Here is a 16,490-nt window from a genome sequence, read left to right on the forward strand (position 1 = left end):
CAGCAGCGGTGCATTCGCCGCTTCTTGCCGAGGCATGCGGTTCAAATCCGGCAGACCCAAATCCAAAACGCATGCCGTCTGCCTCACAGCGGATGTTCAAGAATCCGTGATGCCATTCAAGGGAGAGGTTCTGTGATGTCATTAAAAAAAAAGAGTCGGCCATTGCGTGCCGGAGTCACGGCCCATTTCCGAAAATGTATTTGCAAGTTACTTTATTGGGGAGCCAATAAAGTCCCTGAAGAAACTTGGAAGGACCCTCCCTGAACAAGAGTCTTGAGACTCAATGATGCTTTCCCCGGTGAACAAGCGTTATAGCAAAAATAAAAGTAATGCACACGATATGGGACATCCACTCACTCGGGAATCCGGAGCAGTAGCCAGAGGGAGGAGGAGGAGGCGGAGTGGCGTTCTCAGGTGCAGGCATGGTGGTGCCCGCGGTAGTAACAGGATGCCCGTGTCGTCGCCTCTGCTCACAGCTCTGTGGCACGGCACAAGTAGCAAGGCGGGGGGTGGGGGACATGGGCCGCACGTTGGCGCTTTCGGCGTCACGATAGCCACACTTCACGTCGTCACCTTCACCTCTCGAGAGCTCAGCAGGACGATACAGGTCTGTAGTGTCATGGAACCACAAATCGGTTGTAGCCACCGCTGTTAAGAGCTATTCTTGTTGTGGCTGATATCTCCATACATATAAAAGGCAAAGTTGTGATTGTTGTGTGTCTGTTCAAAATGTTTAGACTACTTCCCGACATGCAACAAACTTCAAATTTGCCATGTGGGTACTTCCCAGACTGTACACCATGCAAACATTATAAAAATACACTTTTCTTTTTGGGGGGGGGGGGAGCTCAATAATGCATATATTTTTTGCATGGCAAGTGAGCTGTGACGTCAAATCTGTCACGTGACCCGCGCATGTGGAAGCGTAACACATTGTAGTGTAGTGGGTAGCGCACCGCGCTACGAACCCGGCGACACGAGTTCGATTCCCGCTCACGGCCACCACCGGTGACGATTATTTGAACCGGTCCTGGGCCTCCCCTAGGTCGACTCTGCCTCAAACGAGTAACTGGTGCGGTGTGTGAACATCGCCACTGGGGGGACAAAGGCGGCCGGGCGTGGTTGATCCAAGTCCCGGGCGAAGTCGGGTAGTTACAGCTAGTATCACGTATAGTGATCAATGACCACGGGATCATTCATGCTTATTTTAATGACCTTGATCACAACAACATTCACCCTAATCTGAGTAGATAAATGATAGATGACTCGCTATAAAAGTTCTACGTTTAAAGACAGCTAATGTATGTGGTGACTCCGAGTTACATAATTGAAAAACACCTTTTAATAAAAAAAAATATTCAAAAACAAGCTTGCACTTTTTTTGATTTGCAATAGACATGCAGTGACTAATCAATTAAATAAAGACAGAGCAAGGAAAAGATGTACACGGGAGAGTGAAAATAATAATGAAAAATAAGTAATTTTAATGGATCCGTGATCATGTATTCTGACAGCTTATACAATCATTGAGGTGTACATTTATAATGGTGAAAAGTAATTTTCATGTTGGCAGCACATTAGTTATATTTTAATTTATAAGTTTTATTACTTAAAAATGAGTCTAAAGTTGTTAAATGTTTTGGAAAATGTTGAAATGTGCAGTGTTTAAACGATGCGGTCACATTTAAAGGCTTGTAAATATATATAACTTACAATGGTTGTTTACTGGCCTGGTATTTTAACTGTATAATGTCTTGCTGTTTTCTAGCATCCAGCTTCCAATTATCACCACCACTATGCAGTCTGTTCACCATCACACTGGCCAAAACACCACTATGCATCCAAGCTTACCAACCATGTAACTTACCAACATATCTCATCTCACCACCATGCTTACTAACACATTCCAGCACACCAACATGCTTACCAACACATTCCAGCTCACCAACATGCTTACCAACACATTCCAGCACACCAACGTGCTTACCAACACATCTCAGCACACAAACATGCTTACCAACACATTCCAGCTCACCAACATGCTTACCAACACATCTCAGCACACTAACATGCTTACCAACACATTCCAGCTCACCAACATGCTTACCAACACATCTCAGCTCACCAACATGCTTACCAACACATCTCAGCACACTAACATGCTTACCAACACATTCCAGCTCACCAACATCCTTACCAACACATCTCAGCACACCAACATCTTTACCAACACATTCCAGCTCACCAACATCTTAACCAACACATCTCAGCTCACCAACATGCTTACCAACACATTCCAGCTCACCAACATGCTTACCAACACATCTCAGCTCACCAACGTGCTTACCAACACATTCCAGCACACTAACATGCTTACCAACACATCTCATCAACATGCTTACCAACACATTCCAGCTCACCAACATGCTTACCAACACATCCCCGCTCACCAACATGCTTACCAACACATCCCTGCTCACCAACATGCTTACCAACACATCCCCGCTCACCAACATGCTTACCAACACATCCCCGCTCACCAACATGCTTACCAACAACCATTTCTCTGGAGCTTTGTGACTGCAGGTCAAACCCCTGCTCTGTTTGCTTCTTCCCACGCACTGTTCAACTTTTTAATTCCCTCCCGTTGTCTCTTTTACAGAGTCATATCCATGCTCAACTCAAGAACCGTATTATTACCTCGTCTCTTACAAATTTTACTGTGCCGTTTGTTGCTGGCCGCTTGTTGCCGTTGGCCTTAGGGCCTTCGTTCAGCAAACCGTGATGAAATAAACAACTGGTGTCGTCTCACTCTCACCAACCCCGCCGAACAGCCAGCTCATCCCTACACTCCCATTCAACAAAAGCATCCGCTCGTCGTAGTTTAACTCGGTCCTCATAGGCGTGCAGCACGCACCTCAGGCATGAAGGAGGGCCTCTGCTCTTCCCCGACACACCAAGAAGCAGCAGATGTCCTCACGCCTGTCCCTGCACGCACCGGCACACACAGCGGACGCTCATTAGAGCACAGCTCAGCGGCCTCGAGCGTAACGGACCCACACGGTCCGCAATCAAACGAACACGATGATTGGCAGTGATTCCCGTACCCCCCCCCCCCATTCCTTGTGACCCGCCATGGTACGTCACTAAAAGTTGACCGCTTTTACCACCTCCCATAATCTCTTCTCCCAAGCTCTTATCACCTTGCTCGATTCCAGAAAGATGTTAACTCTTATCTATTGCAAGTTTGACAAAGAGTTAACACATTTCTATTACAACTTTGATAGTGCATATTATTGGTTCTTTCGGTAAAGTCACGTAGAAGGGAAACAATACAATAATAAAAATATAAAAACAATTAAATTCTCACGACGTTTCGACTGCAACACAAGCAATCATCATCAGGTGTGAAAACCACAGCAATATATTTTTTTCAAATTGTCTTGCTGTGGTTTTCACACCTGATGATGATTGCTTGTGTTGCAGGCGAAACGTCGTGAGAATTTTATTGTTTAATATTTTTATTATTTGATTGTTTCCCTTCTATGTGACTTTACCGAAAGAAACAAGAATATGAATGCCTGCAGTCACGAAAGCTTTAAATAAAAATTTGACAGTTGCAGTTTTGTTGCTGGCACTTGACACGTTGGACCTTTGGGACTGTGCTCAGAAAATTTGTACAATAAAAAGTTATTCTACACTGCACCGTGCCTGATGATTACTCAGCATCTCCCACATGATGCAGGAGAGTACTCATTAATGTGAGTTTAACACGTAGTAGCAGGCCTTCGCGACCAATATTATTAATCATAAACGCTTTTGGGTTAGATGGCGTTATTTATAAATGTGTCGTAACCCTCCACCATCCGACACAGACAATCAGCAAAAAAAAAAGTGTCACGTTGACAAAAGACAATTAGTTCACTACTTTAGCCCACCGGTGTGTTGAAGAGTGAATCCACAACATTTACAGTTTGAGTACGACGTTTCGCTGCTAATTACATCCAGCATCATCGGGCAATTCGCCAGAATGTATTTACCAGCGAAACGTCATACTCAAAAATTGTAAATGTTGTGGATTCACTCTTCAACACACCGGTGGGCTAAAGTAGTGAACTATTTGTCTTTTGTCAACGTGACACTTTCTTTACTGATTGGCCGTGTCGGGTGGTGGAGGGTTACGACACATTTATAAATAACGCGATCTAACCCAAAAACGTTTATTATGAACTCATTAATTTGAATTGCTCTCAACGTTACGTGGGACAGGACAAACATCACCCTCAACAGACTGCTGGGGTGAGTGCTGTTCGTGAGCAGCTATGAAGGCCGGTGGAGCACATGAGGGGGTGGGTGGCCAGCACCACGCCCGGCCGCCTTTGTGTCCCTAGCGGCAATGGTTACACACTGCACCAGGTACTCATTTGAGGCCGAGTCGACCTCGGGCAGGCCCAGGACCGGTTCAGATAATCGTCACTGGTGTTGGGAGGTGAGCGGGAATGAAACTCTGGTCGCCGGATATGTAGTGCAGCGCGCTAACCACTTCGCCACCGCTCACCCACGTGGGGGGGGGGGGGACACACACAAATATATGCACACAATCTCTAGAGATTTCCCCCTGCACTCTCTACATGTCAAGATACGTGATGAGCAATAATCAGGCGTGTGCAGCTTGTGACAACTTAATGTGTGTTCCAAGGAAGCTCAACTGAGGGATGTCCTGGAAAACGTGATCATTTGAATCTAAAATTATTTTCTACATCCCAAGATGGCTTAATTGGAACAGATTCCAATAAACGTTGACAGCTGTTGCTTTATAACCCCCCCCTCCCCCCACAGATGGCCACACAATGAACTTCATAATTCACTCACTCCACTTAATCTCTCTACTCTGAACAAAACCCTAATTTCTGGACAATGAGATTTAGTGGATTATTATTTATTTCAGGACATCTCTCAATTAGAGAACCCAAAGGGCCCCCCTACCACAGCGAGATGCAAGTTCCCCATTAAGGGCGGGTGGCCTCCTGCAAAACAGCCCAGCAACCTCATCATCAGAAGCTCCCAGGTGGCACAGGGAGGGAGGGGGGCCCAACTACTGAAGAAAAGGGGGCCTCCTCCCCACTTAAAACGCCCCCCCACACCCCGTTCAATCACGGCCTTCAGCCGTGCTGCCACATCTTACCCACTTTCCCACATTTCGCAAGCTGCCACCTGCGTTTTATGCCTGTAGATAAACGTGCAGGAATGCGCGGTATCAGATCCGCACCTGATGCCAAGGCCGGGTCTCTTTCTTTCCCTGACTCTGCCGGGACAGGTGTGTAGTGGGGGTGAAGGAGGGGGGGGGGGGGAAGCAAGGGGGGGCAAGTGGGGGAGGTGTGGGGCATGAGTGTTTGCCGGAGCCCAAGGGCCAGAGTCATGGCACTCGCACACACGGACGTACACGGCACACGTGCAGCCGCGACGCGAAAACCGGGGACGTGCCGCGGGCTACCGGTTCGGCGCGGCAAAAACCAAAGACTCCTAAATGCTCACTTTGACGTGACACAATAGCATCATTTGTCAGCCGTTCCTCCTCGTGGCACGGCAGACAATTTTCTTATTTCGTAGGGCATTTAAAGAAGCAACGGGCAAGCTTATAACTGTACGTTGATTTCAGAAAGCCCATTTTCTGGTGTCTGGGGTCTCCAGACGGATTTCAATGGAGTGGAGCTTGAGAGTTGCTCCCGAGTTTCTTAGTGCCGACGAGCGAATGGCTTGTGCCGATAGGCTTGGATTTGGCTCGGGTATGATGCGTGGGCCGACATATCTAGTGGCACAACGCTCAAGCAGCAGACAATGCTGCTGTGACAACGCACAAGCAACTTTTCTGGAATGCAGCACTTAGTGGCGAAATGTCACCGCGGTGGCAAGAAGTTCACTACCTCGCCTGGTATCCAGGAGGTCGTGGGTTCGATCCCGACCTGGACACCTGTATATTTGAATTTTAGATGTTCTCCCCGTGGTCGCGTAGATTTTTTTTCTTCCAGGTCCTCCGGTTTTGTTCTACGCATTTAGAAACATGCGTTTGGAGTATTTGGCTGCTATACATTTACACATGATGAGGCTTTCATTGGTGGCCAGGTCGCTTCTGAAAAATAACTATATAGCTCAGCAGGCCTTAACTGGTAGAATACAACAGTGTTAGTTTAATAAAGTGTTTGAGTAGCAGTGTGTGTAAGTTTGATTCCCTGCTCACAGCAAACATCGGTGAAGATTATCTGAACCCGTTTTGGACCTCCCCGAGGTCGATTCAGCCTCAAATGAGAACCTCGTGCAGGGTGTAAACATGACCACTGGGGATAGAAATGGTGTGTTGCTGGCCACCCACCTCCTCGTGTGCCGTACCGGCCTTCATAGATATATGCGAACAGTACTTGTCTTTGTGTAAGATTCTATCTTGGTTTGTGTATATCTGAGCTTGGGTTTGTCTGTTTAAATCCCTGTGTCTGTCTGTGTGAGCATATCTGTGAGGGTCTATGTCTCCGTTTGATTTCAGTCTAGTGCAGTCTGTGTCTAACCAAGCTTCTTTCTGTTCGAATCTCAATATCTGTCGAAGTTTCTACTCTCTGCCCAGGCTTGGTATGTATGTCGCATGTTTGAGTTTCTCTGTGTATGTCTGTGCATCTTAGCATTTGGCTGTCTGTTTGAGCTTTTGTTTTAAGATGATGTCCACGTGATCTTGTCCGTCAGTACGAGTCTTGTTATTGCAATGAGAATAACTACGTTCTTTTAAACCAAACGAGTTATGGTCTTAATTTACATCATCTGTTGCGGTAACAAACGTTAAATCATAAAAAATATGGGGGTCGTTATCATGTACACTATGTAAAATAAACACTCAAAGGTAAAGGTCCCCCATATATACTTAACTGACTGTTGGGGCAAGTGCTGTTAGAGAACACCTATGAAGGCCGGCCGCCCTTGTCTCCCTAGCGGCGATGGTTACACACCGCACCAGGTACTCATTTGAGGCTGAGCCGACCTAGGATCGGCCTAGGATCGGTTCAGATAATCGTCTCGTTTGCGGGAATACGAACTCGGGTCACTGGGTTCGTAGCGCAGCGCGCTAACCTCTACACTACCGCTCCCCAGACGCAAGCATATGGACACACACACACAAAGATAAAGATTCGCAAAATATCCTTCATGGCCTGTTGGGGAAAGTTCTGTGAGCGAGCACAAATAAATGCAAGCGTGGCGGACACGAGGGGGTGGTGCAGCCAGCACCACGCCCTGCCTCGTTCGTCTCACTCGTGATCAATTTATCACACCACACCAGGTACTTATTTAAGGATAAGTAAACCTAGGAGATGCACAGGACCGGTTCAGATAAATACCAATGATATCATAAGAGAGTATTTCCTCTGGTAAAATTAATAGAATACCAACTTTCAGAGACTCAGGGAGGGAAGAAATTGCCCCCTCACTGCGCCCCCACCCCTCCCCTTGGATCCACCACTGCACACACAGACTCACACAGACACATACATTCGCAAACAGAAAAATGCCCACACACAGACTCACACAGACACAGACACATGCCCACACACAGACCCACACAGACACAGATACATGCGCACACACAGACTCACACAGACACACATAAATTCGCACACACAGACTCACCCAGACACAGATGAATTCTCACACACAGACTCACACAGACACAGATAAATGCGCACACACAGACTCACACAGACACAGATAAATACGCACACACAGACTCACACAGACAGATAAATTCGCACACACAGACTCACACAGACACAGACAAATGCCCACACACAGACTCACACAGACACAGACAAATGCGCACACACAGACTCACACAGACACAGATACATGCGCACACACAGACTCACACAGACACAGACAAATGCGCACACACAGACTCACACAGACACTGATAAATGCGCGCACGCAGACTCACACAGACACAGATAAATTCTCACACACAGACTCACACAGACACAGATAAATTCTCACACACAGACTCACACAGACAAATGCGCACACACAGACTCACACAGACACAGATACATGCGCACACACAGACTCACACAGACACAGATAAATGCGCGCACACAGACTCACACAGACACAGACAAATGCGCACACACAGACTCACACAGACACAGATAAATGCGCGCACACAGACTCACACAGACACAGACAAATGCTCACACACAGACTCACACAGACACTGATAAATTCGCACACACAGACTCACACAGACACAGATAAATTCGCACACACAGACTCACACAGACACAGATAAATGCTCACACACAGACTCACACAGACACTGATAAATGCGCACACACAGACTCACACAGACACAGATAAATGCGCACACACAGACTCACACAGACACAGATAAATGCGCACACAGACTCAGACAGATAAATGGGCACATACAGACTCATACAGACACAGACATACGCGCACACACAGAAACAAGCATACAGACATACGCCCGTAAAGAAACACACATAGGCACACACTCCTAAAGAAACACAAATGCACACAAAGTGACACACGTAGACACACAAAGACAGAGATCCCCGTTTTAGCCTTAACTTTTGTTACGCGAGCACCTATGAAGGCCGGCACAGTAAACGGGACGAGGGGGAAAGGGTGGCCAGTACCACGCCCGACCGCCTTTGTCTCCCCAGTGGCAATGTTTAGACGGCGCACTAGGTACTCATTTGAAGCTGAGTCGACCTTGGGGAGGCGCAGGACCATTTCAAATAATCTCAACTGGTGTTGACCATGAGTGGGAATCAAACTCCGGTTGTTGTGTTCGTAGCGCAGCGTAGCGCTAACCGTGACACTACCGCTCCCCAACATAGAGCCGTTCAGACACACACCACACAGCACACCGACACAACTCCACACGACGGAGGGGGAGGGACATTCTTTCTTAAAAATGCAGTCCTGGCGGCCATCGCGTGGGGAGGATGGGGCTAAGTGGGGTGGGTTAGCCTTGGCCAGACATCACACTACCAACAGAGACACCCTGCCTCCCAACACTGGGACCTCCTGTACGCCGCTAACCTGGTAACATCATTAAATTCTCATCCACTGCTGGACTGAGGCCTCCTTACATCATGTTAATCGTGGGAGTTGTTTGGCCATACTTATCCATGTTACTGGGCTTATGGTTGTTGAAGGGAGCAACCGAGAGGTGTTGAAGGCATAGCTCGCTGATGTCAGCCTTGCCCGGGGACCACCCAGGTAATGACAGACGATAACGTGTCTATTGGTGCACTTTGCTCATAATTGGAAAAGTCACAAGTTCACATATCAGTTGCGGGGTTGTCCGAGCTTGTTCATCGTCCTTACAGAGGCGATAAGGTGAATACCCACTTTGTGGGATATAACTGTAGAGCTGTAGGGGGGGGACGGGGGAGCTTCACAGGGGAGCCCATTTCATTCCTTGCACCATGGCTTATGCCAACCACACTGCACCCAGTCTGATGGTATCCTTGGAGCGGCAGTGGACATTGCTGGTCCTGAGTCTCCATTTACTCTGTTTAGCGAACAAACCAAGCAAAGCCTCCACACAACACCGAAGCCCCCCAGTCCGCCCTACACACACGTACCCTATCCGTAACAACGCCATTTCATTGAGACAATGCTGCCCGTCCAAGCGTTCTTCACCTGTGGCGTGCGCTGCCACCGCTGCTGCAGCAGCACCGTCGCCATCGACGCCTAAACAAACTCATTAATTCACAATTACGCGTCGGAGCCTGGTGCACCAGCGGGTGTCGTCCTCGTCCGTCGGGTGAAAGTGCGATGAGTGTGGCCGGAGTGGTGAACCCGCGCGACCGGGGCTTTGTTTGCGCACCTGTGACCAATCGACGCGGGTAGGGGCTTATTAACACGGCAGCATTCCTGCTCGCCATGTTATTGCACCGCGCAATCACAGCAACGGCCTTCGCGGTGGAGTCAAGCGGTGGAGTCAAGCGGCCAGCCCCCCCCCCCCCCACACGCGATTGGGCACTAGGGCGAAATGTTAACTACTTTGGCTGGTATACAAGAGGTCGTTGGTTCGACCCCGACCCCTGTATATTTGGAGTTTGTATATTCTCTCCATGCCCGTGTGGATTTTTTTCCTCCGGGTCCTCCGTTTTTTTTCCCCTCCATATTTACAAACATGCGTTTTGAGTATTTGGCTGCGATAAATGTCCACACGATGATGAGCCACTTCGTTGAGCTATCATTTGTGGTAGCCAGGTCGCTTCTGAAAAATATCTATATAGCTCAGTTGGCCTTACCTTGTAAAAAAATAAAATAGTTTAGTTTAGATTACTAAATCGAGAGGAGCTGGCAGCATGAAGACCCAATTTGGTGGCCTTGCCCTCTCTCTGAGCCGACCATCATTACTGACACCAGAATAGGTGTCAGTAAACTCCTGGTGAGAACCGGCACTCCCTCGACTGATTACTAGCAGTGCCGGATTAAGGTAATCCGGGGCCTGTAACATATGTTGTTATAAAGGGGCCCTAAATATAAAAAATACATACATATTAAAGCACAAATGTTTGACTTGCATAGAAAATGTTATTTTTTCATTTGCTATACAGCCAGAAAATATGACAAATCGCTAACCTTAAACACCCAGTCGTTCATAAAAGTTGAAGGCAGTATAGTACTATAGTAATAGAGCAAGTGCAGAATCACTGAACCGGAATTGATAGCTTGAAATCATTTAGCGCGGGGCCCTTGAAAGTGCGGGGCCCGTAGCTACATATGTTGCTACTTTTGGTGCTAGGATAATCCAGCACCGACTACTAACTACCCACGCCTATTAACTACCCACGCCCCAAACCAGCGATTCGATGAAGTGTCACACTTTGGGGACAAAAATCCATCGAATAATCTATAATTTTGTGTATGCTTTGTTTTTACCATCTCAGTTTTATTTAGTTTTTTGTTGTTGTTTCAATGGCGTTTGGTTCACCCCAATAGCCTAAATTTAGCATTCGCATTCGAGGTGGATTGATTCACCCACACAAGTAATATGATTGTCACGAATAAATACAATCACATTTTTTTTTTACATTTAGGAGACTATAGCACTTCATATCGCCCACGACCAGAGGCCCCCGCCACTTTGAAAATGACCGAAAATTACATTATCTATCACTGCAAGAATCTAAGCCATACTAAGCAGTTATGAGCTGAAGAAGGGCAATACTTTTAAACTGACAACACTGTGAGCACACACCATTGACAGCGTTGTTATTGGACAACGCTGTCGATGGTGTGTGCTCACGTGTGGTTGGCTTGTTGCGTGGTTGCCCACCGAAAGGCGTTTGAAAGTCATACTTGGCCCTCCGTAAGGAAAATGTCCCTCGCCCCTACTATACGGAGAATCGAACGACGGCCGTCAGTCCCGTGTTAAAATCCTGTCCCTGCTGTCAGCAATGCCAGTACCCTGGACTGACAATTAGGTGTGCGCAGTGGACGTGTTGTTGCATTGTGGGCAAATAAGGACACACAACGCTTGGCCGAAGTGCTTCTGGGCACCGCGCCAGCAGCAAACAGCTCAGTAATGGCCGTCGGCGCTTCCCCACACAGAAATAAAAACCGCTAGCGGCTCACAGCACCTCTGCATATTTCAAATTTTGGGCGCACGTTAACGGAGGAGAAATGTTCGTCGTGTGGTGTGTCTGATGCAAGATAAAATCGTTTGTTAAACATCACTGCCGCATCCTAGCAGACAAGGCCTCCTACGGTATGGAATTGGTTCAAAGTCATGGACAGATCGCCCTCACCCATCACTCACCATCACTACCATTAAGACATATGGCTGATGCTCACCAACACCGCCACACAGCCTGCTCATCTCCATGCACACCAAAACCACCTCATTCTCACACCCATACGCATGAGAATCACCTCACAGCTTGTTCACCGCAATGCTTACCATCATTACCACACAGCCGGCTCACCAACACGCTCGCCGACACTACCAGACAGCTCAACCGAATGCTCACTATCACTGCCACAGCACACAGCTCACCGCCACGCTCACCACCAGCACTCGCCACTCCTCGTCAACACTCACCGGGACCTCCAGGGAGGCCGCTGCAGCGGGGATGTGGCCCGCACGGCGCCTGCTCACCCGGTGGGGAGAACATCTGCACGCAGCACAACACACGCGTGCGTGACGCTCTCAATGCCCAGCGAGCACCACAGCATCCAGCATCATTACCCTTGGGATGCACTTGCTGGGCGGCAGAGTGGCACACACTTTGTGCCTCAAAACAAGAAGCTCCTGGGTTCGATTGCCGACTCGGGCTCCTTTCTCAGAATCAGAATATTTGTTTATAGAGGAATCCGATGAACTACAAAGCTCTTTTTCACAGATGTCCAGAAGGGGAAGGTCAGAACGTTACAACAATTTAAAAAAACAGGAGTGCAAAGTATAGGAAAGGTAAGCAAATCACTAACAAAAATACAAAAAATATATTTTACCAAGCAAAGCCCACTGAGCTGTAGCTTCTCTTTTAGAAGCGGCCTGGCCACAAATGATAGCTCAACAAAGTGACTTATGTTGTTGAAATGTATAGTAGCCAAATAATTTAAATAATCTAAACGATCTAAACGTATGTTTCTGTGTGGAGTTTGCATGTTTTCGCCCCTGTTCTGCATGGGTTTCTTTCTGGTTCTGCAATTTCCTCCTATAACTTACAAAAAGAACACATGCAAAGTAACTGTTATTGAACAAATATCCCAAAGCTGACAAATTACCTGCAAATTACTCAACTGGGATCACACACCGAAGCAAGATATCCCACTACGGCAAACAAAAACTTGGCAGGACCCTCTTGAAAAAATGTCTTGAGACTCAGTGAGGCTTTACTGGGTAAACAAGTGTGAATGATAATAATAATAACCCTGCATCACCACCCACCTGGCAGCTCACACACCTTCCTCAGCTCATCCGCACAAGGTCAAAGCGATTTATTGCTCAAATAAGCATCGCAATGTGCTCATCACGTGTTTACAGCCCTGATCCAGTGACGTAAATTCTACATTCCTATGGTGGGGATGAGTCTATCCAAAGAAAGAATGCTATTGACTTCCACACAAAGTGATAATCATTTTATCAACCCGGAGAGATTATGGGCCGAGTCAACGCCACAACCAGGATTTGCCCTGGCAACCTCCCGATTGCGAGCCGCCCGCTCTACCGCCGAGCAACGTTGCCGGTAAGGCCACGCTGGTGCGGCGGGAGAGAGCAACGCCGAGCAAGTGACGCAACGCGCACAGGGCAGGAGATGGGCAACACAAGAGGAGTCCCCAGCATCGGGCAGCGCGAGTGTCCGGTTGGGACCGCGTGTGCAGAGGGCCATGACGGAGCTTCCTATGGCAACCCAAAGAGCGTGGTGGTAGGCAGCACGGCGGTTTGATTAGGTGAGCCTCCAGAGCAGAGGCATGCCAAACACGTCCCGTGCACGCTCAGCCGAGCGGCCAAGCTTGTCGGTTTGACTCGGAACACAACTCAAGCGCGCCGAGCGATGATGAGTCAAATAATTAATGCCTCATTTGCATATGCAAATTCCCCGGGTAACGGCCACATTTACAGGCGGCAGCAGAGGTCCCCACGTCTTTAATGGATTTTTAAACATCGCGATCGTTCCTCAGCCTTCCTGCACCGCCAGCATACTCAACAGTCAATTAACGCGGCTTCCCCATTTGCATATGCAAATGGGGAAGCCGCGTTTCAGATGGGCGCGGAAAAATGTGTGCGATAGTGTTTGCCGCTCACGCTCATCTCTCTAGGCAGCTGCGGTCAGCTCAAATGATTAGCAGGGAGCACCGAATGCTCGCGCGGCACAAGAGGATGCCTTCATTTGCCGCGTGACAAATAACATTACTGAACACACGTCGGAGTGGCTGGGATGCGTGGACGCTCACAACAGCAAGTTAAGGACACACGAGCCTCTTAATTTAATGAGCGACACGTCTCTAATACGGCTAGAAGATCCTAGTCATTGGGGACTTAACCGTTCCTTATTTATAAACCAGGCGAGAGTCTGGCGAGAGCCTGGTGACACACAATGCAAGTCAACCATTAGTGATGTAAACATTTCGATGAATAACTGCTATTCAGGGGTGGCGATTCAATTTAAGAGTCGATTATTTTATTGACATGACAGCCGGTGGCAGCAGGGTTAACGATGAATCCATTATTTTCAACGTATTCTCAATGAACAACATTCATTCTCACCCAAGCTATTCAATGCATGTACGTTAGCATACAGATTGATATTCATCAATTAATCGATGCATAATTACACCCCTGATAGCCATCATTATATCCCTGATAGCCATCATCAGTCTGAAATTTCCAAGGATCACAATAGGTTGACCATGTGTATTTGTTCTACTTCATACGATGGTCTCTTTGCTTCGTCTTAAAGGTTTTAACATTTGCTTAACATCACATTAATCGTAAGTTTGGTATTCGTGCCATTCTTATGACACAAGGCTATCCCGAAGGCGCTATGCTTCACAGTCTGCAGAAGTTTCACAGTAGGGGGGCGATGATGCTAAGTGTTTTGCCAAATGCATATATTGTGGGTACATTTTTTACTTGCTAAATTTGGACGATGACGTCGGCACACGTGGTCGACAGCTACAGACTGTTACTTTGACTGTATATTCAGACGCGCCGATTAATCGATGCGCCGATTAATATCAGTTCCTAAGCTCATGTAAGAATTAATGTTTTACGACTTGTGTGTTTGCAAGTAATGGGCTCACGTACCTCGTGTGCGCTACATTCTCCACAATGTTTACAGGATTAATTCTTGCATCGAATCGCGACCTTTAATGGCATTCATTCATCGAATATTTGAGGAGGGGTGAATCATCATTAGACCTCCTTTGCCAGTACCAAAAGAAAGCCGTCCCTTGGTGTGGACCAATCCGTTTCAAGGACAATGCATATATTATCATGGTATGTTTTTTGTTTGCATTTTGACTGCAGGTATTGTGGTTAATGCAGACATGAATCCTTGTGAAAAGGTTTCAGTTTTGTTGCCGAGGGGTGAATCGTTAAAGTACTGTATCCCGTGTAACTTTTCATGGCCCAGGTCTCCATTAGCATGCTCCCTATGATACATCAATGAAGGCCTTCCCTAGCAGTCGCCATCTCTTATCACTTCACGATGCAACAATCCAACTAGCTCCTGCACACGCGCGGACTTCATATCGCTCCATCTCCGTGGTGAACGAACTCTCAGGCGTTTTCCCTCTTTTGGCTGCCACTCCATCATTCTTCTCGATCACCGGCCTTCATCCCTTTTAGTGACATGTCATCTTCCCATGCTCATCTACTTTTCTTAACGGTCAATGTTTCTAACTTGGGTATGCTCTCTAATACACGTGTTCCTCTCTTCCTGTCTCAGTGTAATTCCAAGCATGCACACCTCCAGGCTAGAAGGGAAGACCTAACAGAGAATGGTTTCACGTCATAAGAGATCGGTGCCAGAAAGATGTGCGCACTACTGAAGCATAATGGCACAAGACAGAGGAAAGTGGAAACAAATGACGAAATGTGCAGTGGACACCTTCGGGCCATCTGCCCATGAATCAATTTCTCAATTTTCTTTGCCACATATCACATCTCGTAATATACAGAGGCTCTCACCTGGTTCAAATTAAGATTACTTAAATCTCAATTGTAAAATTTTAGGCTGGTGAACTCCAAATTGGTGTCATTAAATAATGCATTACCAGTGTGCCTGCATTCTTAAACACCTTTTATTCTTCAAACGCTGTGAGAGAATAGATTATCAGCATGCAGATTCTGCTATAGGGCTAAATGAAATTTGTGGCTTAAGGATGAGGAGCGACTAATGCGAAACGTGCGGTGGAAACTGTGATGTTCGATTTCATCAAGGTTTGGTTAGGGTGAGGTTTCATCACTGTGATTCTGTCACAACGAGGTTCTGTTATTTTGAGGTTATGTCAGTGAGGTACATCAGTGAGCATCCATCAATGAGGGTCCATCCATGATGCTCCATCACTGTGGGTTTCAACAGCGAGTGTTCATCAGTGAGGGTATTGGAGTAAGTTTGCTGACGCCACTCACCATCTCGAAGTCCAGAAGGTCATTCAGCTCCTTGTCACTGGACATGACCCCCATGTGCCGATTCATTTTGCATCCTCCACTTGCCTGCGCCTGGGCTGCGTGAACCACATCGGGCACCGCACGCACCATTACCACCGCACAAGAGAACCGCACCACGGAGAGTACCGAAAAGAACAACATCTCACAGACACCACACCAACGCCGCACAACCACACCAACGCCGCACGACCACACCAACGCCGCACGACCACACAAACACCACGCTTGGCACCGCACTCACTCATGTGGTCAGTAACACTGTCTCAGCACCGCAACGTCAAGCTTGGGCAGGACA

The 16,490-nt window shown here is 47.5% G+C and overlaps 1 protein-coding gene across 4 annotated transcripts in view; it reads right to left on the reverse strand.

Moving 5' to 3' along the window:
• Nucleotides 1-16,490, reverse strand: part of LOC116950827 (transcription factor 12-like) — an 83,149-nt gene that overhangs the window by 65,179 nt on the left and 1,480 nt on the right. For 3 of the 4 annotated variants that reach the window (XM_032968923.2, XM_032968921.2, XM_032968920.2), the window contains exons 2-6: nt 16,157-16,251; nt 12,119-12,191; nt 5,270-5,305; nt 2,918-2,988; nt 358-478 (exon numbers count right to left, since the gene is read on the reverse strand). In XM_032968923.2, coding sequence (XP_032824814.1) covers nt 358-478; nt 2,918-2,988; nt 5,270-5,305; nt 12,119-12,191; nt 16,157-16,251 — 396 coding nt within the window. The remainder of the gene's footprint in view (nt 1-357; nt 479-2,917; nt 2,989-5,269; nt 5,306-12,118; nt 12,192-16,156; nt 16,252-16,490) is intronic. The other variant, XM_032968922.2, reaches the window with a different exon arrangement.

Source organism: Petromyzon marinus, chromosome 40 (assembly GCF_048934315.1).
Source record: "Petromyzon marinus isolate PM22_M1 ecotype Great Lakes invasive population chromosome 40, UKy_Petmar_22M1.pri1.0, whole genome shotgun sequence".
Lineage (NCBI taxonomy): Eukaryota > Metazoa > Chordata > Hyperoartia > Petromyzontiformes > Petromyzontidae > Petromyzon > Petromyzon marinus.